Genomic DNA, 26,143 nt, shown 5'->3' with positions numbered 1-26,143 from the left:
CACTTACTTCGAAATTTTCCAAATCTCTAGAAAAGAAGCCGAGCCTTTGTTTCTATGGTATGCCAAATGCAGTTGCTGGAATCTCACCACAAGGAAAGGAATCTATAAAGCTGTTTCCTGGCTGTGGCTTCTGAACTCCAACCCCCAGCATATCCTCTCTAACATTAAGCACATCATTCCATCTTCCAACCATTGCATACATATGCGAAAGTAGAACAAAGTCACTGCTATGGTCAGGCTCCAATTCAATAAGATGCTTCCTAACACTCTCCCCCATCTCAAGGTCCCCATGAACTCGGCAAGCCCCTAACAATGTCCTCCACATCACAGCATTCCCCCCTGTGGGCATGCTTCTTATAACCTCATAGGCCTCCCCTAACAGCCCAGTTCTCCCAAGAAGATCTACCATGCATCCATAGTGCTGCACTGAAGGATCAATTCCATAATCCCTTCTCATGCAATGGAAATATCTTCTTCCTTCTTCCAACAAACCTCCATGACTGCAAGCACAAAGAACACCAAGAAAGGTAATGCCATTGGGCTCACCAAACTCTGTCAGCTGCAATTCTTCAAATAGCTGCAATGCTTCACGTGCACGGCCATGCATTGCAAGTCCTAGTATCATTGAATTCCATGACACCGTGTTCCTTTCTTTCATCCTTTGGAAAACCAAGACTGCCAAGTCAATAGCCCCACACTTGGAATACATATCAATCAGTGAATTTGATACAGAGATGAACTCATCCAGAACACAAGTGCTGATTTTGGAATGAACCCGCTGACCAAAACCCAACTCACCAAACTCTGCACAGGAAGAAAGAACCACCACAAATGTGGCTGCATCTGGTGCAATACCACTTTCCTGCATTCTCACAAACATTCTCAACGCTTCTTTATACTGCATACAATGAACTAGGCCATCAATGAGAGCGTTCCAAGACACCAAATCCTTCACAGGCATTTCGTCAAACAAGTGGCGTGCAGCGGCCAAATTTCTGAACATGCCGTACATATGAATGAGAGTGTTCCGCACGAAGGTATGGACCTCGTAGCCATCTTTAAGAAGAGAGCAATGCACCTGCTTCCCTAGCTCGACCATGAATAACTGACCACAGAGCTTGAGAAGGAAGGAGAAGGTGAAGTTATCCGCTTGCTTCCCATCCCTTCTCATCCTCTTGAAGCAGTCAATAGCCTCTACTTCGCTCCCCGTTCTCACGAAGCCTCGAATCATAGTGTTGCAGATAAAGGCATCCGGGAAGTTGATGTCTTCAAAGACATCATTGGCGTGTTTCATTGAGCCGAATTCGGAGACAGCGCAGAAAGAGATGAGGCGGCCGACCACGAAGACATGCTGAGCGAAACCCGATCTTATAATGAGAGCGTGGATTTGGGAGAGCTCACGCATGGTGGAGCATGGATGGAAGAGAGAGACGAGCGTTTGTTCCCGCAAGTGGAAGCTCGGAAACGCAAATTTGCCGTGTTCTTCTTCTCTGGTGCTGGTTGCTTCAAGGCTCGAGTAATGATGGATGGCTACACTGAGAAGAGAGAAAGGTGAGATTTTTCTGAGCAAATTCCTAGGGTTCAAATTTTTTAATGCAATCATTCTTAACCAAAAAGGCTTCTTTTAAGCACCATTTATGCCTTGCAAGCACTGAAACCAATATGCGCAATTTGAGATTTTGCTCCCTCCTTCTTTTCACCAATATGCGCAATTTGAGATTTTGCTCCCTCCTTTTTCTCTTTTTTTTTACCATAATTTAATGAGGGATATAATCTTATTAAATTTCAATATAATCATAATTTAATGAGGGATATAATCTGAAATAATTACCTATTTCGGTGTGTTCTTAGCAAATAATTTCTTTTAAATATTATTTTTTTTTCTCCTCTGCTTCTTATGGTAGATCGTAGTTATTGTCTAAACGCAGCTTACGTCTGAACTTCAGAAGCAATTTTTTTTGTAAATGAGACAGTTTACATTGTGTTGTGATGATTATTAAAAATATCGTCTGAACTTCAGAAGCAATTTTTTTTGTAAATGAGGCAGTTTACATTGTGAGTCATTTATATTTTTCAATCGATCTTTACTCCCTAAATAATTATCTATTATATTTAATCTTTACTTTTGTGAGTCAATTATATTAAAAATATATGATTTTCTTAGTGGGGCAATTACATACATTTCACATAAAACTTGCTATTTATAAGTCAACCCTTTTCTTTCATCCATTTTTTCAAATTATCACTCAAACATAAAAAATTTATCATAAAACCTCAATCCATATTTTTCATTTTTAACAAAGTCTCAGTATTTTCATGGTGGCATGCATAAATATTGATTCTGAGTTCAAAAAAATCACATGGGCAATCAATTTGTGGAATATCAATGTTTCATGTGCTTTGTATGGAATTATCCCTTTCTAATTTCTTTGATTTATATTTGATGCATTAGAAAATAAAAATTAATTATAGACTTTTTCCTTACCTCTAAAGTCAACAATTCTCAATTTTGATATTTGAGCATTGTTGATTACATAATTGATTAAATTTAATTAGGAAAATCACTTTAATTGCAATTAAGAGTTTTTTTTTCTCTCATTAAAGTACCTCGCAATATATTAATAGGTTTTAAGGATTATTAGACAAATACCACTAATTTTTAAGTTAGATAATTTAAAAAATTAATCCAAGTAAAAGAATTAAAAAATAAATGAATAAACTTAATAGATATTTCAAGTATTTTAAAGAAGGAAAATTTGCATACATACAACACAATTCTAATGTATTTACATTTCTAACGCCTAAAGTTTGATATTAACATTTATAATACTTTAGTGTCATATAGTTATCCATTAAAAGATTTGCACCATAGTTTTGCATGAGAACTCTATATGGACATTAAAAAAATAGAGTGAGAACACCTCAAAAGCCATTAAATTTTTTAATATAAAATGTTTTAAAACTATAAAAAATTGTTGACTCATAACCGGTGTTTCGTTATATAAGTAAAATTTTTAAGTTATGCACTTTTATTTAAATAAAGATTATAAAATTACAAAGTACTGCATTCAAGCCTCTGTCTCATATTGTTGTATTAGATCTTGAAGTAGTGTAAGGGTGATACTGGTGATCAAATGATGTTAGTTGGATAATGAAGATTAAACAATGACAATAGCGTAATATTGGTTAAACAACGAGGGTCAGATGATTGTGCATAGGCTATAACAATTGAGTGGGGGATGGTCAAATGATGATTATCGGGAAATGATAATTGGACAATATAATCAAAAGATGACGGTGACAAGTACTAATCATCAATGTCAAATGTCAGATCAATGCTAAAAAAATTTTAAGTCTCCAAGCATAAGTCTAAGTCATTTTCATGTCGAATTGGAGCAATTTTATAATTTTTTTTGGGAGTTATTTTAAAAAATATAAAAAAAAACTACAAAATACATTTGTTGAATTTCTCTAGTCACAACTGTTGATTTGGCCGCATGTTGTAAGATTTGAAAATTATTTGATCCTTTAATTAATGTCCCAAAATTGTTAAATACACTTCAAGTGCTTGATTTACTTATTTGGATTTGGATCATATCATTTTTTTCATTAGAATTGTCAACTTTAGATATTTTAGTTTAACTATAAATTTATTAAAATTAGACATATTATTTTGAAATTAATTTAAAAAATTTCTAATTTAAAATTTGCATCAAGTTTCATGCCTAATTGGATAAATCTTTTGATGATGTATCACTTGTGTTAATTATAGTGGCATTGTTTGTCTAGTGTATTCCTTAACCTTTAATCATTAGCTTGATTGCATCCCAATATTGATTTGTGAATCAAGCTCAATCCTACTCAAGAAATATAGGCCTTGGGATGAAATCTCTCAAGAATGAATTATCTTGGGAGAATTTCATCTTATTTTAGGAGTTTTTAGCTAAGGTATCATGGATTTGGAATACTTCATCTAGCATTTAAAGCTCTTTTAATCAACTCAATTCTTTTTTAATAAAATAATGCACTTTAAATTATTTATAGTTATGGCATTTAAATTATTTGAGTTTTGGTAGTGAATATAATTCAAAATATTTATAGCTTATTTTCAATTTATAAATAACAACTCTTATACTCATATAAGGAACTTTTTTTTATGAAGTTTCAACATCATGATTTACACTTTCTTCAGTATTAATTACGGCATCATGAACTTTATAGTTCCTCAAAACCCGCATAATTATGAGTAAGAATGGGAAGAAGAGTAATATTTTAACACTTCAACTTCAATGGCAAAATATAGCTCATCAAGTAATGATTTGTTGTTCATTTGACTAGTAGTAGCTTTGAAATTAAACTTAAGAAATGTAAGGAGATTTAATCCTTGTAGGATTCACAATATTAATATTGGCTTTGAAGGCACCAACAATGAGCATAATCAAAAGCTTTGTTTGGGATAATTTTTTGTTTTCTATTACTTTAAAAAAAAAAATTAAAAAACAAAAAACAAACAAAATAATAGCATTTCTTTAATCTTTTTTATTTTTTTATTTTATTTTTAAAACACATTATGCTTGTTTTCATATCACAGATCAAAGTTCTTAAATATATCAATAGTAAAAAAGGAGATATTGTCACAAATCTAAATTATTAAAATTTTACATCTGCACCTTCAATATAAGTTCAAACATTTTAGAAATTAAAAATACATAAAAACCCCTTCTAATCCTCCTACGCATCTTCCTCCGCTTCATCCTAAGCTACCCACCGTTCGCTTGCCCCAACGATCTTCTATAATCTCTGCTAGACATGCCATACTCCACTCAATTCTCTATTGGTCTTCATGTATCTAGTAAACCTCCTCAATCAAAGTAGTGACCTGCCTGGCAAGCTCCGCAGTACTTGAGTGTGACAAGTTCGTGCCACCCACAGAAGCACGAGAGATCTTGACCTTTTTCTTTTCTGCCGCCTATAACCACAACTTGAACTTAGATTGCGTAGTGGCTGACTAACTACCACTACTGCCACAGTGCTCGGGGTCTGGAAGGCCAAATGCCTCTCCTGGAGTTGTTCTTACTTCTCCTACATAATAAAAGACAATTATTAATTATGTGTTTAAACATTAAGAGTCAAAATACATATTAAAAAAATCAATTTTTATCTTACATTCACCTGCCGGGTTGGTTGTCGAATTTGTGCGGGAGAAAACTCAAATGTGGCAGCAGCAAAAAAGGTGGGACGGCAACAAAAAGTGTGAAAGAAAACATACTCTTCTTCCTGCAGTTGTAATTATTTGTTATAGTGTGAAGAACGTTTAAACATTAAGAGTCAAAATACATATTAAAAAAATCAATTTTTTTCTTACATTCACCTGCCGGGTTGGTTGTCGAATTTGTGCGGGAGAAAACTCAAATGTGGCAGCAGCAAAAAAGGTGGGACGACAACAAAAAGTGTGAAAGAAGACATACTCTTCTTCCTGTAGTTGTAATTATTTGTTATAGTGTGAAGAACACGTGGTTGTTGAGGTTGCTGATCACCAGCACCACCTGTGTCCATCTGTAACAGGACTTACAAACAAAATAATCAGGAGCATTATATACAAGTAAAAGGAGGAATGTACAAAATCCAAACAGAAAACATATCATAACTATGTATAAAACAAAAAAAAGAAAATTATGGCATACGTAACAAAAGCAAACCAAAAGTTCAATTTTGGCATTTGCTAAGTATCAAATATGAAACAACTACTCTCCTAGTTGGGTCACCAATTAGTGTGATAAAATGATCTAAGGTGACACTCTTTGATATTGTATGACATTGGAGCTGCTCAAATCGTTTCATGGATATATTCTTTTCAATTTTTTTTAGTTAAACCAACTGCATGCAAATGCATGATTATTAAGCTCCATAAGACTAAAATCAAAAATATATTTATTAGAATTGACCATTTTGCTTGGAAAATGAAGTATGTCACACACCTTCTCTTTAGGATGAAGGATACAATTGAAATCAACCAAAATAATATAAGGCTCAAAGATAAAAATTGTCATATTAGAAAGCGCTAGCCACAAATCCTTTCTTTTGATATACAATTATCAACATAGTGGAAAGTATTAAGAAAATTGGTATAGGAGGACAATGAGATGGATTTATAGATTTATTGGGGCTGAATGTCTAGCACAATAAAAGCAATACTAGAGGAATTCTATTTAACTCATATTCTAACATGCTCGAAGGTATGATAATTATGAATAGAAAGTTCGTTAGGGAAGATAGAGAAATAGTGATTAGAAAGAAAGTAAGATAGGGTATAGTTGGTGAGTTTTGTTTCAAGCAAACAAAAAAATCAAGATTATTTTTTTTCATAAAATTAAGGTCTAGTCTCTTCCTTAGAAACCTAAGAACAAATCATAGGACTTCGAGAAAGTCTGTATAGTGAAACATAAACCCTCACTCTATCTTTTAGGCTTTTGCACATTGTGCAACATAAGCCCTAACTCGCCTTAGAATTCCGAGGTCGTCGTTCGATATGACGTAAACCCTCCTATCTTCCTAGGCATTTTGTAGAATTAAATATTATGTAAATGCAAGTCCTACATAATAAAATTGTCAAAATGAAAGATCAAATAATATCTTTTTCAAAATTTTAGTCAAACAATAGGATAGTTTGGGGAAGTCACCAATGTTCTCTTTATGATATATGACGTCCCCTCTCTTTCTTGCTTCTGAGTCCAAAAAAAATTGTTCATATTTGATCATTTTCTCACTTGATTTTTCATGTCCGACTTTGAAACCCTAAACGTTGAATTCTTAAAGACAAGTGCCTCAGATCATCATCGAGAGTTTTATTAAGTGATTTCGGTCATTTAAGATGTAATTAACTATAGAGGTTTACTCTTATAGGGAACTTGGAACCCAAGTAAAATAAACCATATATAATCTTTATATTAGATAAGGAAACTTGTCGATCAACATAAAAAAGATTCGCAAACCAAAACGGATGTAATGAATTCTTTAGTTTTTATGATTGAGCCCACTATCAAGTAGTATACATATCTCTTGTGATGGTGTATTGCTTGCAATGTTATGCTCGATTTTTTAAACTATAAAATGTACGAGATCTGTTTAGACTCATATTTTTAAAATTTAAAATACAACTTTTTTAAAAAAATAATTACATATATATTAAATTTAATATATTTTCAAAGCAACCAACAAATTTTTGATTTGACGACCCACAAATAACAGCTATCAATGAATCTTAAATCACTATTAAAATTTCTAGCATTACTAAGAAGTCTAATATGGGAGACAACCATTAGGTTTTCTTTTCTTTATTTGATTATTAGAAGGTAGAGAGGAGGAATAGGGAAGGGAGATAAGAGGGCTGAGATTGAGGGAGGAGTAATCATGGATATGGTGGGGGGTTAAAGGTTGTCTAAGGGAGGGAGGGGGCTCCTAATCTCGTAAGCGGGAGGATTTGGTAAAAAAGTTCAATAACCGTTATATGGTATTATACAATTCAATGTAACAAGTATGATATTTAATATATATAGATCTAAAAATTAAAATCTTTTAGCTTATATATATATATATATATATATATTTCTCATAACGATGAGATGTATATTTAATTCCAAACATAAACTCAAGCAAAATAAAATAATTTATAATTTGATTGTTTAAACTATAAAATGTACGAGATTTGTTCAGACTCATATTTTTTAAAGTTAAAATACTACTTTTTAAAATAAAAGATTACATATATATTAAATTTAATATATTTTAAAAGCAACCAACAAATTTCTGATTTAACGACCCACAAATAACAACCATCAATGAATCTTAAATCACTATTAAAATTTCTAGCTAAACCTAAAATATACAGTCAACATAAAATTAAATCTAAAATCTACAACTAATCCCAAGCTAAAGCTAAAATATACATAATGAATCTTAAATCACTATTAAAATTTCTAGCTAAAGCTAAAATATACATTCAACATAAAATTAAATCTAAAATCTACACCTAATCCCAAGCTAAAGCTAAAATATACATAAATGTATTCCAAAAGTAAATTATTAATAAAACTAATTAAGTTTAAAATTGAATGACTCAAGAAAAAAAATGCTCAACCATCCAACCATAGTTTATGCCTACCCCAAAACCAGTTCTAATATCACCCAAACCTGCTTTTATACAAAGCTAACACTGCTTATGTATACAAATAGCAGGATTGTAATAGATACCACTCAATACTTAAGTATAGATATACACATAGCTAACACCTAATCTAATGCTTATAATTTCCTAACACCTAAACTTAAAATGTTACATTCATACCACTGAAATCTTATTCATATACATTCCTAACACCTAAACTTCAAATGTTATATATATACCAAAATTTTAAAAAGTAAAAAATGGGGCGAAGTTACCTTTTATGATCCTCTCACAAGGGGTGAAAGGCTAGGGTCACAAAGGGTTTTCAGTGGCGAGGGCAAGGTACAACAACCGACGAGTGGAGGTACGTCAACCGACGATAGCAAATGGGAGGAGAGGAGCTGCTAGGTTTTCGTTGTTGCTGGAGGTAAGAGAGGAGATAGGGGCATGGTGTGCGAAAAAGAAAATGAATTGAAAGTCGTATGATGGGTTTTTTAGGTATATTGCATAAAAATTCTTGGCTAATTAGAAAGGGCACCGCATAATAATGAAGAAGCTTGAGAAATAAGCTAATAAAATTCAAATTATTAAATGGGGATACTATTCCTATACATAAAATTTGAACTTTTTATCCTTAAATACCCTGAAATCAAGATATTTCATATAAGGAAAAAAAAAAACTATCAAAGGGGCTAATCTTTATTCTTAACCATCTTGAGGCCAAGCCATCATAATTGATTTGTACTTTAAAACTATAATTAAAATAAATTTTGAATCCATATAATTAGTTTTACATATTTTTGTCATTTCGAGATGTATTGAAATTAATCTTATATGTTTATTTATCTTCAATAAAGGTTCTTAGTTACTTCTAAAAAATTATCCAAACCCCCAAAGTCTTTGTGGTCAGGAAAAGTCTTCTCAACATGAGAACTCATCTTAATTTGTGATACATGTTACTTAGTTACTTGAGTTTATAGATTTAAAGTTATGAATTCCTAGATCAAGTACTAATTTATCCCATTTAAATTATTTAATGTACTAAATTAGAATAAATCTTAAAGTTGCATATCCCAAGGAACATCTTGGATTAGTGATAATAATTTCTTAGTTATTTTTCATCATTCTATTCACACTAATTAGTTGTTCTTTATTGTTTCAAAACTTATATTCATGATCATACAAGAACAAAACTATCACCGATAAGGCAGACATAAATCATTATTCTCACGAGCAAGGCTAAAATTGAAGGCTTAAGTAATGGGCATCTTAGCCTCCTTATAATCAATTGCATAAGCTCTTGATTGGTCCATATAAGTAGGATTGTAAACTCATTATCATCAAATATGTGTCCTTGTACGATAATCTTTTTAGCTTCCTCAACTTTGGAATATAGGCATGACCAAAATAACACCAATGATTGTTAACGTGCTCCAATTTTATTTCTTAATCTTGAGCTACTTTCTCGAGGAAAAATAAGCATTTATGACCCAAGTGCAGTTATTCATAATTTATGATGAAAAAATCCTTATGTGGAATTATGAACAAATTTTAAAATGAATGTTAAAAGGGAAAAATATATAAAAGTAAATTTTATCATCCATTTACATAAAAGTATGTAATCATAATCATAACAAAACTATTTTGTAAGATTTACCTATTATAATCCATAAAGCTAGAATTACTTGAAGATTTTTGAAAAATAAGTATATCAACACCCTTTTTAGATTAGGTTAGTTTTATGCCTATCATTACAGTTCATGTTTGATCTATACCATAGGCCCTCTACTTGCTACCCCATAACTCTAAGATGGTGCTATGCTATCTATTCAATACTTTGTGATAAATAGATTAACCCGACGATAAGGATTACTCAGACTTCATTTAAGACCTCCAATACCCTTGTTATTATAAATTCATAATATACTTCCATGGATATCTCAACCCATCAAAAAAGTTAATAAATAATTTCCTTAAGTATTTTTTGTAACTTGGACTTAATAGTTTTATAAGACAATAAATCAACTCAAACTTCATCATTATATAAGTATAACATGAGATGGTGTTAGACTAACCTTGACCTTGGAGACCATGTCATCTTGCTTTGACCCATTGAATAAATAGTTCAACCCACTTAGTCTTCCCCTTACCTATAACTATAACCAACAAACCTGAGGTAAGTTATTTACTAATAATTAAGCTTGTTATTTTTTGGACCCTCCGTTATTCTTTGGTAAGAGTAATTAAACTTTTGACCTTTGATTTATATAGTTGAGTGAAATCAACTTAACATAGAACTAACCTAATCAAGCCAAATCTATTTTAATACTTAATTTGATATACCCATAGAGTTAACTTTGTATTGATTTTTTCAGACCTTCTGTGACCTTAATGAGATCTTATATTGGTTGGCTAAAGCTTTAGCTTAGAATGAGCTGGACTATGACCCATCATAGAGAAAACACGATTCATTTGACCAATTTGGCATAAATGATTCAAAAATTGAACTAAGTAGAAGTAGGATCTACCATTAAACTCATATTTTGCTAATGACCTTACTTACATCATCATAGACCAGATTAACCCTACACTGCCTATATTTGACGCAAATCTAACTAATGTGGACTAATATGGTATATTATGTAATTATTTTGACCTAATAGACCTTAGATGGACCCAAAACTATTATGATTTGAAAATAACATATTAAAATACATAATTACCATTTTGGTTTGGCCTAATTAGATTTCTCATGGCTTGAGTTTAGCTAGATTGAACTCAATGTAGCTTTGTTAAACCTTTTATATGTTATTAGGACTAAATAACTTGACTTATGCTAATTAGATCTCACCCTATTATCCATTTAAGCCTAGTAGCACAGTGAAACCCGTAGAAGTAATGGATAAGATGCTAAGTGGTCGATATTAAGCTTAAAGTTATGGTGAATCCATGGTTAACCCAATTTACTCATTAACTGTCTATTGATCCGATTGAATTAACTTAGATCAAAGTATTCCATACCCAACTCCTAAGTTAACTAATTTATCCAAAACTTCCATAAGAATATTTGAGTCTGTTGATCTTAGTCAATTTAATTGTTAGAGCATGTTGGGGACAAACAAAACTTAATAAAGCATATAACAAGCAATTAATCTAATTAGCTTAACCTAGGCTAGTCTAAGCCTCAGAGTGGATACCATTGTATTTTAGGAAACTTTAGATATCCATGAAAGGCTTGCGGGTTACTTTATTCTGGCCAATTTTTTTGTCAAACTTAAATGGAGATTAATTAGATGTAATTGACAGAATTTGTAAAACTTTTCAATTAAATCATGCCCAAGCAAATTTGGATATGCCCACACTTTCTTTAGGTAGCCCAAATCCTCTCCTTAGGTTTATTGGATCAAGGTAGCACTAATCATCACAAGAAAGCTTATATAACAATGGTATTATGAACTAATACTTGGAGTATTTAATAGTAATGTACGTACCAACTAATTGGTTATTATGGGCGAGAAGATATCATGCCCATAAGAAAAGTACTCAATATATGTCTAACAACTCTTGATTATAATGTTTACTAACTTTGGTAACTATATCATCCCTTAAACATAACACATGCATCATTATTAAAATAAAAAAATGTGCACAAACTTGTGTGACAATCAAAATTTATAGTATTTTATGATATTTATGGTGCACATTTGTATATTAAATCTCATGTGTATAAATATGCACCAAATTTTCATGTATATGTATTAAGTCTATGTTATGCTGTAACATATATCATCAATTATTTTTGTGATGTTGTGAGTATTTAATCTATAATATGGTGTATTTTTTAATAACATAATTGAATTGTTTGAACAAGAATCAAACAAAATTTGAATGGATTTTGAATTTGTACTATGAGATTTGAACCTTGTTTGAAAATGTCTGATCATTATTTAAATCATAGAACAAGAATCAAACAAAATTTGAATGGATTTTGAACTTGTACTATGAGATTTGAATCTTATTTGTCTGATCATTATTTAAATCATGTTCAAAGAAGATTCTCATATAATTTATATCTCATAAGTTTTAGAATATAATAAAAGCTAATCATTATGATGATAAGTATTTAAAAAATAAAAAAATAATTGTTAATATAATATCTAATTATAGTTCCCTAAAAATTAATATCATACTTATTTATATTATCATAATACTTAATAAAAAATAATTATATTTTTCCAAGAAATATATTAAATAAAACAAAGTTAATATTACATTAAATAGAATTATTTGAAAAATCATCACAAATTCAAAAACAAGCCTTGCTGATTAAAAATTATAATAACTATGACAAAATGCTAGTCTAAGTTTAAATCAATTCACAACAAATTCATTCAAAAGAATAAAATACCTTCCTCTCTCTCTCTTGTTAAACAGTTCCGGTTCAAGTGTCCCCGGTTTGAACGCGGTTCAAGTGCCCACCGGTTTGAACCCGGTTCAAGTGCCCACCCATAAACTTCAAGCCGATATCAGATAATGTTCATGCGCGCCGGCTCCCTACATTGATTTCTAAAACAAGAAGCAAAATCAGCAGTCGAAGCAATGGCGCTTTCACTGGCTCCAATTGCTTCCTTCTCCCTTCTCACTCCAGCCAACAAACCAATGTGGAGAAGAAGCCCTTTCTCTCTCCCAATTTCGCCTTCTTTCTTCGGTACGCTCTCACCATCCGTTTTGGGTTCCATTCTTTCAGTGATTCTGGAGGATAGCGGGTGATATTCTTGTTTTGCTATGGCTCTATTATGGAGCACATTGATTGATGATTTTTCGCTATTTATTATTCTGTTTTATGTGATTTCTCTTTTACAAACTTATTCTATAGACATGCCTGCTGATCTGAGTTTTTTTTTTTTTTTTCTTCTGCTTGTTTTAACTGAGATGAACCAAATTTTGGATTTGAAGTGGTTGTATTTGTTTGTCGCTGATCATACCGCTGCATGAATTTTCTCTAACTCATACTATAATTGTTTATAACTAATGCCTATGCAATAAGTTTTAGGGGCTCTATGGCAAGGGATTTACGCTAGGATTTAACGAGGATTTAATCTAGATCCTTCCAGACAGTCAGTTTAGGACAAGTTAAATCCTGGGATTTAGTAAATCCTGATTTCACCAATTTTGTCCGTAAATATGGGATTTACTAAATCCTCAAAGAGATTATGTTGCTCTGGCTACATTGGTGTCCTGCAATTGTTCTTGGATTCGCTTTGGCAGCACGTTTCAAACTGCCGTTTCAATGACGCTTTGGCAGCACGTTTCAGACTGCCGTTTCAATGAAGTTTTAATTCTCTTTGCAAAAATCTCTTCAAATCTATTGTGGAAGCAATATATTCACAATATTAAATACAACAAATGATAGCAAAATAATAAAATCTTATTATTCTAAGCAACTGAAAATTCAATTAAATGGACTAAGCTTTTAAGGTCCAATGAATATAAAATGTCAAACATGAAGAAATATAATAATTATTTCAAGTTTCTATCATAAATGTTAGACTTTCTCTTAATAGCATTTCTTCTTGATCTAGTCAAAACATATTGCACATTTGTTGACTTCTGATTTGATATCATATCCATGTAAGACACTAATTTTACCATCCTTTAGCTCATTTGTGTGATTCACATAATTTATTTTTTCACTTTGCATTTGCATGTGCTTTGGCCTGCCAGTTGAATGAATTTTTCAAGTGCAATTAACATTTCAGAGCTTGATGGATACTCTGGATAGCTCATTCAAACTGATCTAATATCATGGCTAATTTAGTTTGGCATTGTAGTTCGTAATATATCTATATGTAACAACACAGAGTTATATACTCTAAGATGAGAAGTAAGATAATTCTGTGACACCAGGAATTGATAGTTTTTACCAGCATGCCCACTTCCTCTTTTAGAAATTCTCGAAGACGAACATAATTAGTCATTTATATTTGTTGGTTGCTTGCAACTAATTAAATAAAATATATCTAATGGTAGCTGTAGGTTACTTATTAACTCAATTCCTTATTTTTTCTCTCCATTTATAAATGAAAAGGATTAAGTTGAGTATCTCAATCAATATGAAAGGAGAGAGTATAGATTGACATCATATTTGCTTATAGTTTGTCACCCAACAAATTTCAATATTTGCTATTTGTTAATTATTATCTTTGTAGGTTTCTCTTTGTACAGAACTTGACATGACCCTTGGTATAATTTTTATGGGTAACTCATACAAAATTTTAAGATTTTACAATTCTTGAAATAGAGTATTCCCTCTATGTCAAACTCATTGAACCTCAAAAAATGGTGCTGATATAATTTTGAACCAGATCTCAAATATTACTTTAGAATTTGGAAGAATATTCGTTGTAATTATATTTCTGTAAGTAATATGTATGCAAATATAACACTACTGCTTGCCTCTTTTTAATTTCTACCTACTACCTACTATTGAAAATAATCTTAAGGAGGATTGAAATTGCAACAAAAGACATCAATCATTTTAGTCCAATAAAACAAAAAAAAACATGCTCTATTTATTCATAATTTCAAGCTTGTATTTACTCTTAAATGAGACGGGTAACATGTTCATTCTCATGTTTCTAATTATTTAATTTCAAGCATTCTTGAAAAAAAAAATTATGAATCATCCATACAGAAAAGCCAAAATAAAATTTTTAAATGACCATACCAACATAAAATATCCTACTTTAATGACTGAAAACCCATTATAACACTAAAGTCAGAAATACATTATGATGATCTAAGCTTTGATACCTGCTCGCGCAACAAGGCTTGGATGCAAATTTGTCAATAAAAGCAATAGTTATTTGCATAAGAATGCAAAATATATAAGAAGGATATCCCATTACACAAGCGCATTCTTATATTTGAATATGTTCTCACAAAAAAAAAGGAAGTGAATATAGGTTTTTTTACATGCCTTTTTTGAGACCGCCACTCCAATAAAGGCGAGGTAGCAACAAAAACTACAATGTTGCGGGATCTGAAGCTTTGCTGGCACAAGAGATATGGCTCAAAGAACAGGCGCAGGAGTGGGGGTTTGGTGATAGAGCGGAGCCGTTGGAGCTACTAAGCTTCAGTTTTTGTGGCAGAGCTATTGGTGGATGATATAGCACAGTGCTAACTTCTGCAAGCTGAACAACTAGAATGTGCTGTCCCTTGGCGTACTCTACGAAGACAATTTAAATCTGCCAAATGGGATGATTTAGTAAATTTTGGATTTACGAACAAATTCAGTGAAATCCAAATTTAACAAATCTCAAGATTTAACTTATCTGAATTGACCATCTGGTGAGAATTAGCTTAAATCGTCATTAAATCCTAGTGTAAATCACTTACAAGGCAGCTCCTTAGTAGCACTTTTTAAGGAAATTTTACTAAAACTTACTCTTCAGCTACACTTCAGTCATTTTGGCTACATTTCTTTGATATGGTGAGACTGTTAGTATTCTAACTAAATGTTTTGATCATATGGGTTTCTTATTATTAGCCAACCACCAAAACAATACTCACAATACAAAATCTAGTGTTAGATCCAAATTTATTCATGTGATACCAGCACCTTACTAACAAGTATAGAGTAAACTCAACAAAGTAATTCGATAGAATGAGAAAACTAGAGAGAAAATCTACTTGATTTCACCAGAATCATATTGGAGCGTACAAACTAATGTAACTTGAATTATTTAGTAAGTATCGATCTCATTTTCTAATCCCTTCTTTATAAGTTTAGGTTGAAATTTAGCATTATAAGAAATTCTACAAATAAAAGAACAAGTAAAGTTTAATTACAATGCATAACATTTCTTGTTATAAGAATGTCTTAAGCCTTTCTATTTAATAGTTGTTTAAGTACTGGTATAACTCTTAAATCTTGATGAGTTACAATTGAGGATGAGTTCATTTGAGTGACAGCTTACTTTGGCGAACTCTTTGGCAAGTTTGACAGTGAGTTTTGTGGATGAGATTTATATTAAGCTCCCTTGGTGATAACATTTTGAATCGAAAAAGTTGCTTTAGTTGTCCTGGCTTGGTTGTTGAGTTCTTAGGTGATAATCTTAAGATATATGATTTTTTCATGGACTTCGGTTTTGAGGCAAGTTTGAGTTTGGTGATCTAAATTTGCCATATATTTGGTTCCGTTGTATCTAAGATTTCAAGACAAGGTCAAATGTTTTGCAATGGATTGATACTGGATCATATTTAATAGAATATTGTCTTGAAATTGAAAGTTAGCCTGTCTAGAACTAAGACTGATAATGATTAAAGATCGGCCGACCTTTGTTTGACTTGAACTTGAAATCATTGAGTTCAAATTGACTCAAACTCATCTCAAAATTTAGTTAATTTCAAGTTGAGCTTGTTTGAATCAAAATGACTCAATTTAGGGCTAGTTCAAAATCAATTTTGTGTTAAATTGAAATTGTGAAAAAAATAAGATTGAAGAGAGGGATTTAATCTAAGTCTTTATGCATGAGTTACAAAACGCCAACTAAATGAAGTGATAATTATTTTATAATTTTTTTAAATTAATATATACAATGTGAAATAAGTTCAAAACAAATCAAGTTTTATCTTAATCAAGCCACTATAAACTTGAAATCAACTTAAAAATATATTTGAAGCTAAGGACTTCAATTTGAAAATCAGCTGAGATATGTTCTATGGATTTTGATTTGACTGAAAATTAGAGCGACTTTTGAGTATTTTTACAGCCAATAACTCAAATATGAGGTTAAAATTAATTTGAGGCATGCTGAATTGGCTTGAAATTAATTTTTATTTAAATATATTTGAGTTAAGATGAAGGGGTGTTACTGTAATCCAACAAGGTGGAGTTCAATGTAGAGAGCTTGCTTGCTTTTTTAGTAAGAAAGAAAAAGATCTGAAAGGGTAAAGCTGCTTACAACATGAAATAATTTGCAGGCTACTTCCAACTAATTGATAGATCAACTAAAATTTCTTAGAATGTCTTGAGATCTTTTCCCATCTGTTTAATCCTCTTATTCCGAACTTCCATCATATTGATAAGCGGTTAGCATCAGAGTATCAATCTTGGTACAAACAATGAGAGGATACAAAGATAAGGGAGAGACTCTTCTTGTTGTGGAGATGCATCAAAAGTTAAGAAAGAGATAACAAGAAATAGAACTGAAAGAAAGCTGTTTAATGGTTAATGCTGATTTTAAAATGAATCTAGACGATCAAGTGGTTGTATTGATGAAGCAAATGACCACCATGGAGTGGATGATGAAACAAACAACCGCCACTATGACTAGTGGTCAAATCATATTCCTTTTCCTCTTTCCATGGCAAATGCCATTATGGTTGGATATGATGAAGATGAGGATATAACTATCACACGAAAGAAGGATGCAACCTTTCAAGATAGAAGAATGAATTGGTCAATTAGTGATGTATTTCGCCTTGCATTGGTATAACATTCATGATAATATTGTTCATTAGTATTGTGGAATGCTTATTTAGAGAAGAATGATTATTAAGAGGTGACTTGGGGGTTATTCAAGTAGCTAATGCAGTGGGAGCTCTACCCGATGGAGTAATGTAGAAAATTAATGGATGAAGTGACATAATCCGAAACAAAGTTAAGGCAAACCCATGCAAGAATACACCAAAAAATTTTGATGTCAGGAAATCACTTGCAAATAAATCATGAGAGGTACAAATACCTCTGAAGTACACTTGAACTTTTTTTGAAATTGCAAACAAACCTCGCTTCTAATCAACAATCATCAATTACCAATCATGCTAATATGATTTGATAACAAGAAAGCTGAAGAATCAAGATTGCGAGGAGAAGGCTTAATATCTATTTGAAGAGAGTTCAATCTTTTTCAAAAGAAAGAAGAAAATGAAGACTCATGGTGACCCTTCCTTATTAACAAATCAATGGATTTGGTAAATTATGTGATCATTGCCAATTACTTACTCAAATCAAAGAAAAATACTGGAAACTTTGCATTGAATTCTTCCCTAAAAATGGACGAAAATTTGAGAAAGGAATAATAATGGCTAGCATAGTGAAAACCCTATGTTGAATTCAATTAACGATGCATATCAATTTCTCTCTACTAGAAATGCCAAATAATATAATGATGGGGTTGTGCCCAATATGGACACACAAGTGAGGTTGTTCACCTTTAGAATACGAGGCAAGCAAGATGTTGTTAATGTCATTATTGACACGAATAACTACATATCCTAATTTTCATCAATTTTGTATAGAAATTAGGTTTGGGCACTATACACCAACCCAATTTTCACTTTTTAAATTTAATTTAGAAGGGGCCGGGAATGAAAGTTGTTTTTTAGTGTTGTTAGAAATTTTTATTCCCTAATGATTTCATTGATGTAATGATATGTGAAGTAGTTCCGCATGTTATTTTCCAAGTCATCACTCTCGTTCCTTCATGTTTTATACATGATGCTACATTGACAATCTTATCAGTAACAACTTACAAATGAAAGTTTTTTCTTCTAACGCACCAATGTAATAGGGAAAGCAGACAAACTGCTTAATGTCGATCATAAATTTCTATTGATGTTGATCTGCCTAGTTAGAAGAAGAAAAGTGCTGGGATGATATCTCTATATCATGCAAAGAAGGTGATATTCAAATGCAAAGGTAGTTGAGGAGCAAGATATTGGACCATCTCCAACAATTCATTGCCAAATTTGTCGATCTATCAAATGCCAGTCATTAAGATTAACTATACTAATTTGAGGGAAATTAATTGATTCAAGGCAAGGACAATTCCTTGTCGAGTACAATTCCTTGTCGAGTTACCCTTCCTCTGCTAGCTTCCTTAAGCCACTGGATCTCCTTCTATAGTCGGAAATCTTCTATTTCGGTGCTAGAAATCCTCTCTGCCAGCTTGCAGGCCTTCCCCATTTTTTTCTTTACCCCCGGAACTCTCCCGACAGCTGGAATCCTCCTGATACAGGCTTCTTCCGTCGGAATCGCTTTAGCCGATCTGCAGGCTCTCCTCCGGAACCCCTCCTCTTCTTCCTGGCACGAGAATTCTCCCTGCGAGATCTCATCTGTTCAATTTCTAATGTCGGAATCTTCCTAGCAGCAAACCCTCCATCAGATTGTCCCTGTAGACACCTTAAATGCCAGTCATTAAGATTAACTATACTAATTTGAGGGAAATTAATTGATTCAAGGCAAGGACAATTCCTTGTCGAGTACAATTCCTTGTCGAGTTACCCTTCCTCTGCTAGCTTCCTTAAGCCACTGGATCTCCTTCTATAGTCGGAAATCTTCTATTTCGGTGCTAGAAATCCTCTCTGCCAGCTTGCAGGCCTTCCCCATTTTTTTCTTTACCCCCGGAACTCTCCCGACAGCTGGAATCCTCCTGATACAGGCTTCTTCCGTCGGAATCGCTTTAGCCGATCTGCAGGCTCTCCTCCGGAACCCCTCCTCTTCTTCCTGGCACGAGAATTCTCCCTGCGAGATCTCATCTGTTCAATTTCTAATGTCGGAATCTTCCTAGCAGCAAACCCTCCATCAGATTGTCCCTGTAGACACCTTCTTTGCCGGAATCCTCTTGTCCAACAACAACTTTAGTAGCCAATTTTTCTCCTTTCCTGAAACAGCCGTTCCTCTATCTTTAGAAGCAACAGTCAATACCTTTCTTGCAACTAGATATAGCCCTAAACACTCATAGAGTTTATGACCAAGTATGGTATGAAGACGCAGAGTTTTACTCCAGAGATTAATCATTCATTGTGTGAGTATTGCGAAAAAACTTAGTCACACAAACGACATACGCTGAAAATTACATGAAAAACTTGCAAAATGAAAACTGGAGCAAGAATGAAAAGAACAAGACAACAAGGCCCATGTTGCAACCTCTACTGAAAGATTGGTTAACCCTAGCCCTTTCACTAGGAGCAACTGGAGGTGTTGAAGAAACTTCTTCCAAGCACAATTATATAGCATGCCAACTTGATAAAACACCAAGGTATCTTGTCCTATTTTGCTTACAATGAAAAATTTTGATATTGGATAATAGATTTAGTTGCTTCTGATCACATTATTGGGGAATTCTTTCTCTCACTAACTACCAAGTGTCCAGAAACTCCAAATTTGTTAGATTTGTCAAATGATCTCACTTTAGGATTGTTGGGAAAGGAGAAGTGAAAGTCTCCAAAAATATCCAGCTCTCTTTTGTGCTATATGTTGTTTCCCAATTATATTGCCACTTACTGTTAATTAGCAAGCTAACTCATTACTTGAATTATGTTACTAAATTCTATTCTAACACTTGTAAATTTTAAATAGTGGATTCGAGGAAGACGATCGATAATGTTGAATTGCATCAAGACTTATATCCGCTCAAGAAAAGCTATTCTCTTAATACACAAACGTCTTCTTGACCATCTTATTCCCATATTCCTGTGATTTTTATGTTTGATTCTATTGAAAATCAAGCTCTATTATGACATCATCATCTAAGTCTTCTCAATTTTCATGATATTGAAAAATTTGTATCATTATCTTTTTATTAATTAAAAAAATGAAAGTTTTATCAGGTGAATCTTGTTAATTGGCTAAACATACTAGTTATGTTTATCCTGTCTCAACACTAATTCTCACATCCTTTCTCTATTATCCACAATGACATTTGAGGACCATCAAAATTAAAATCCGTCAATGAAGTCGTATGATTTTTCTTCTTTATTGATGACCACAATAGAACCCATTAAATATTTCTCATGAAAGAAAAATTTGAAACTGCTCAAATTTTTCAATCCTTTCATAACATGATTTTCACTCAGTTCCAATATAAAATTCAAATTATCAAAATTGATAATGCAAAATAATACTTCATCTCTATTATTAGATCCTACCTTGTAAAAAACATGTTAAGACTGGTCCGGGCTTGGAATAAACGGTCAGACACTGAATTAAATTCTATAGCATGTTAAGACTGGTCCGGGCTTGGAATAAACGGTCGGACACTGAATTAAATTCTATTCTATTTCTATCACTAACAGTTTAATATTCAAATATTCATGAAAGAACCATCAAAGAAAATATTTTAATTAACAAGTAAAAGTTTTACGTTTCCGGTTGTTATTATCGCCTTCTGTACATATTAGCTCATTTTTTATTCATCTTATTTAAAAGCTTAAAAACTGAAAAAATATTCAAACTACATAATGAGTTATCTAAAGATAACTTGAGAGCAATCATATTTCTAAACTACAATAACCCAATGAGAAAAAATAATATACATGCTGGTATTTCATATTTCCATAAAAATATTATAATAATCTAATGTATGTATCAATGACATTTGCTTAATAGAAAATAACTTAAGTTTATATGCATTAATTTTAACTTTACTTTCCAAAGTTTAGTCTTTGAATTTATTTTTTATTATACTCTTAACATTCACATATGTTATATGAGCATCATCAAAACATAACTTAACACACTCTTGGTCAATATTATTCGTTGGTACAGCGAGTTGTGATCTACTTTACATGATTTTTTAAGGTGGAAAAGTCATCTACTCACCACCCTTAGTCAATATTCTTTTATCGATATAGCAGTTAACAATCTAAACTTCACAATTATTTGGGATGGTATGATAACATCTACGCACGCAGGTAATCTAATGTCTCCTGCCCGTACTATAAGGGGATGGGCTCCTCTAAGCATGCATATACAAGCATCCATATATAAGCTATTTTATCTTTTATAACACCTTCCCTTATGATATATTTTGTATTTATTTATTATTGAATAATTGCACTCTTATCAAAATTATAAGTCATAAAATAAATTGATTTATGCACCTATATATAGTAAGGTGACATCTTAGAAAAACTATAATGCGGTGACATCTTTGAAAAATTATATTGCAACTATTTATACAACAATTTTGACATGCGTATTTTATGACTATCAATATAAAGAATCTGATATAGTTTAATTACATTGACATAAGACATACTAATGAAAAACTATAAGTAATGATATATTTAAAAATAAAAAATATTACTGCAACTTAAAAGCACGATTACTCACCTCGATTATCAAGTTAGATTTTCAATCTTCAGTAATCTGTTTGGCGTCACAATAATCTTTATATTGATATTAATAATCAACAGAACATAATATCATACTTTTAATATTCAGGCAATTTTTCGTTAACCACCAAAGTATTCTTTAACTATCACTATTATTATTATTACATCAACAGAACATAATATCATACTTTTAATATTCAGACAATTTTTCGTTAACCACCAAAGTATTCCTTAACTATCACTATTATTATTATTATTATTATTTTTATTATTATTATTATTATTATTATTATCACTATCAATCAGTTATTACATAGTGGTATCATCCATGTGGGTTCTTTTGTTGAAACTCCACAATAACGTGGGATAGCGAGAGAGAATAAACATCTCCTCGACGTATCTAGGTTTATAAGGCTTTCTATCTTAGAAAAAAACTTTTTGGTAAAATTTTTTTAGGAGATGCCATGCTCACTACCACCTAACTTATTAATAAAATGTCAAGTGGCGTCCTTGGATTCAAAACCCCTCTTGATATTGTGGTGGAAAAATATTTTTCACGTGAAAGCCTTCTCATCCAATCTTTCTTTAAAAATATTTGACAATCTTTTTTGCTCACATTCACCAATCAAACCGCACAAAACTTGGCTCAAAATACATGATCAAATGTGTCTTTCTTTTAAAAGCTTCTAGCGAAAAGGGATACAAGTGCTATTCTCTCGTTACAAAAAAATTTTATAACTCCATGGATGTTACTTTCATTGAAAACCACCCTACTATCCTAAATATGATATTCAAGTGGAGATTACGAGTTCAAATATTAAACTTGGAACACTACTCTAGATGCTCGTACTGATTTAGAGCATCACAATCTATTCTCATTCTTTCTAACAGTTTCATCTTCTAAGTTCCACCAGTTGAGAACATCCAGTTTGAGACTAATAACAATGAACTTTGTGTGTATACGAGGTGAAAAAAATCTGCCAAGCATGATAAGAAAATATGCAACCGCAAGATCATTCACTATCAAACATAAAATTACACATCTTTGAAGTTTCAAGGGAGGTGGAATCCAATGAAGAAGACAGAGAAAGTTGCAAAAATTATTTTATCCAAGATTATATTACCTATGGGAACTTATTATCAATTTATATAGTTTTTTTATCTAATCTTGATAATGTGCAGATACCTAAGTCTATTCAGGTAGCACTTCAAAGTCTAGAATAAAAAAGGCAGTTAAAGAGGAGATCCAAGCACTTGATGACCAAGTTAAACACTATAAGAGTTCTTTCTTTGGCAGTGAATAAAGAACAAAAACAAAATCAACTTTATATCAAGAATGTGTTTTTGAATAGAGACATTGGGGAAGAAGTGTTTATGAAAATCCCATCATGATTGAAAATTAACTCAAATAAATATCAGGTTTGTAAACTGAGAATTTCACTTTATGGTCTCAAATAATCTCCAAGGGCTTCGTTTGATTAGTTTGCCAAGATTATGAAATCTAATGGATACATATAATACCAAGCGAATCATGCACTATTCATAAATCATACACAGGGGGGTAAGAATACTATACTTATTGTCTATGTAGATGGAATGATTTTGACGGGTGATAATGAAAAATAAATTGAGAGGATCAAGGAGGTTTTTGTCACTGAATTTGAAAGTAATGATTTCAGAGCGATGAGATAAATTCTATGCATGGAAGTGACCAGGTCCAAGATGGGTATTGTGACATCCCAAAGAAAATACATCTTAGATCTACTAAAAGAGTAAAAAATGGTAGGATGCAAATATTTCAAGATTTCTATTAATTTCAATAAAAAGTTACATTCAATGTGAGAAAAGACGCCAATGAAAAAATGTAGATATTAGAGATTGGTAGGTAAACTTATCTACGAATCACACACTAGACTTGATATCGCTTACTTTGTTGGTATTGTGAATTAACATATGAATAGTCATGAAGAATATTTAGAGATGATTTACAGAATCTTGAGTTTTCTTAAGAAAACCCCTTACAGAGGGTTACTGTGTAAGAAATCAGACAATAAGGAAGTAGAGATTTACACTGATGCTAGCTGAGCAGGAGAACTCATGAACAAAAGGTTCACTTTTGATACTGTTCTTATCTTTGGGGAAATCTTGTCACTTGTAGGAGAAAGAAGCAAACAATGGTCTCATGAAGTAGTGCAAAATATGAGTATCGTGCATTTTCTTTGCGAATTTTTGAAGGAATGTAGATCCAAAAGTTACTAAGTGAGTTGGAATACTCCACGGTCAATTTTATAAAAAATGTTTTGTGATAGCCAAGCTTTTATTAGTATTGCACAAAATCCAGTGTTTCATGACAAGACCAATCACATTGAGATTGATAGACATTTTATCTCTGAAAAGGTCAATGTAGGCACTATTTACTTGATTTACATTCCGACTTATCTTCAAGTATGATTTTTTCACTAATCTCTACGTCCGGGCAACTTCACTGTTTTGAATACCAAGCTGGGTCTTTACAACATCTATGACCCAGTTTGAAGGGAATTGTGGAATTATGAGTTTCCTATTTTTAGCGTTATTCTTTTTTTTTCTTTTTTAGTTATTAAATATTTATTTTCTTTTTAAGTTAGTTTATATTTGGAAAGTTGTAATGATTGTAATTGTTCAGGTTGTTTATTATTATATAAGGAGAAGAGTTGTAATTTGATGATTAAGAAATAAGAGAATATGATTTTCTCCTACTTTTAAATTTGGAAGTTCATTTGATAATTTAATTTTTATTTTTATTTTATTCTCAGAAATGAAATTTTGGAGGAAATTCTCCACCTTGCAAAAAGCGTCCTCTCATGGAGTCAGAGTTTCTAGAAGAACATTTATGGTAGTTCAATGTTCTCTGGAGAGTAATGTAAATGATGCAACTGGATCAGAATTACCACCCTTGGAAGGATCAGAGAAGCCTGTATCAGTAGAAAGCCTTCCCTTGGAATCAAAGCAACAAATGCTGCTTGAGCAGAAATTGAGGATGAAGTTAGCAAAGAAGATCAGACTGCGAAGGAAACGTCTCGTTCGAAAGCGAAGAATGAGGAAGAAGGGCAGATGGCCTCCTTCAAAGATGAAGAAGAATAAAAATGTGTAGCTGGTTCTTTGGTTAACTCTGCAGGTTTGGTTCCAAGTCACTTCGTTTTTTTGCATTTGCTCTAATGGTTATGCTTCTTGATGTAGAAATGCTATATTATTGCGCACAATTTTAAGAAATTTATTCCACTTACAGTTCCCAAATTCCATGCTGGCAATTTTATCTAATTTAAGAATCAATTGCACCCCAAACTATAATTTTTCTGTTTATGTGGGATGATTGATCTGCTTAATATAGCCTTTTGTGTAATAGATTTTGCTGCAATAAAACAGGTAAAAAGGTTAATTACATGAGCTGGAAGTGTAAAAGCGATATTTAGATTATCTATGCTCTTAGCGATACTTTAAAACATGAAATGCAAGGGGATGCGTTCTGCTGCAATAGTCATTTCTGAAGAAGTTTGATGCGCAACCTCCATCCAAGATTGGCTGCTAGTAGGGCTGACAATCATATTCAAAACTTGAAACTTAGCTAGGGTTTTAATCAACCTTTAAATTAAAACTTATTTGCTATCAGCAGTAGATGGCTTGGTTGAAATTTGTTCTTTTCAACTCAGAAATTGATTCAACATCATTTTATTTACATGTGTTTTCTTGCATATAGAAATGTGCTGAATAGCATGGTGGTAGAGGGAGAAAAATTTGTTATAGTAAATTTCAAATGAAGATCTCACATATAAGTAGAGAGCAAAATTGCAACGGTTTGGTAACATATTTTTGTAT

At 32.1% G+C, this 26,143-nt stretch overlaps 2 protein-coding genes across 5 annotated transcripts in view; one reads left to right on the top strand and one right to left on the bottom strand.

Moving 5' to 3' along the window:
• Window positions 1–1,665, bottom strand: part of LOC110018104 (pentatricopeptide repeat-containing protein At4g21065-like) — an 11,136-nt gene extending 9,471 nt beyond the window's left edge. For all 4 annotated transcript variants that reach the window (XR_002293334.1, XR_002293335.1, XR_002293336.1 and 1 more), the window contains exon 1: window positions 8–1,665. Coding sequence is in view for 1 of the 4 variants with exons in the window: in XM_020715345.1 (XP_020571004.1) it covers window positions 53–1,603 (1,551 nt within the window). In the remaining 3 variants the exon portion in view is untranslated. The remainder of the gene's footprint in view (window positions 1–7) is intronic.
• An 11,048-nt stretch (window positions 1,666–12,713) lies between these two features.
• LOC110037038 (50S ribosomal protein 5, chloroplastic) lies at window positions 12,714–25,608 on the top strand. The gene is made up of 2 exons (XM_020741603.1): window positions 12,714–12,872; window positions 25,084–25,608. Exons 1-2 carry the CDS (start codon window positions 12,764–12,766, stop codon window positions 25,419–25,421), a joined length of 447 nt encoding a protein of 148 aa, XP_020597262.1. The 5' UTR covers window positions 12,714–12,763; the 3' UTR covers window positions 25,422–25,608.
• The last annotated feature ends 535 nt before the right edge of the window (window positions 25,609–26,143 follow it).

This window comes from Phalaenopsis equestris, unplaced genomic scaffold (genome assembly GCF_001263595.1).
Source record: "Phalaenopsis equestris unplaced genomic scaffold, ASM126359v1 Scaffold000002, whole genome shotgun sequence".
NCBI lineage: Eukaryota > Viridiplantae > Streptophyta > Magnoliopsida > Asparagales > Orchidaceae > Phalaenopsis > Phalaenopsis equestris.
The sequence above is the reverse complement of the archived record's forward strand: the minus strand, read 5'-3'. Positions and strand labels throughout refer to the sequence as shown.

Excerpts from the sequence above, each read along its gene's own strand:
- LOC110037038 (XM_020741603.1), top strand. The coding sequence starts at position 12,764 with ATGGCGCTTTCACTGGCTCCAATTGCTTCCTTCTCCCTTCTCACTCCA. Across the intron at positions 12,873-25,083 it reads AATTTCGCCTTCTTTCTTCG|AAATGAAATTTTGGAGGAAA; the intron begins GTACGCTCTCAC and ends TTTTATTCTCAG.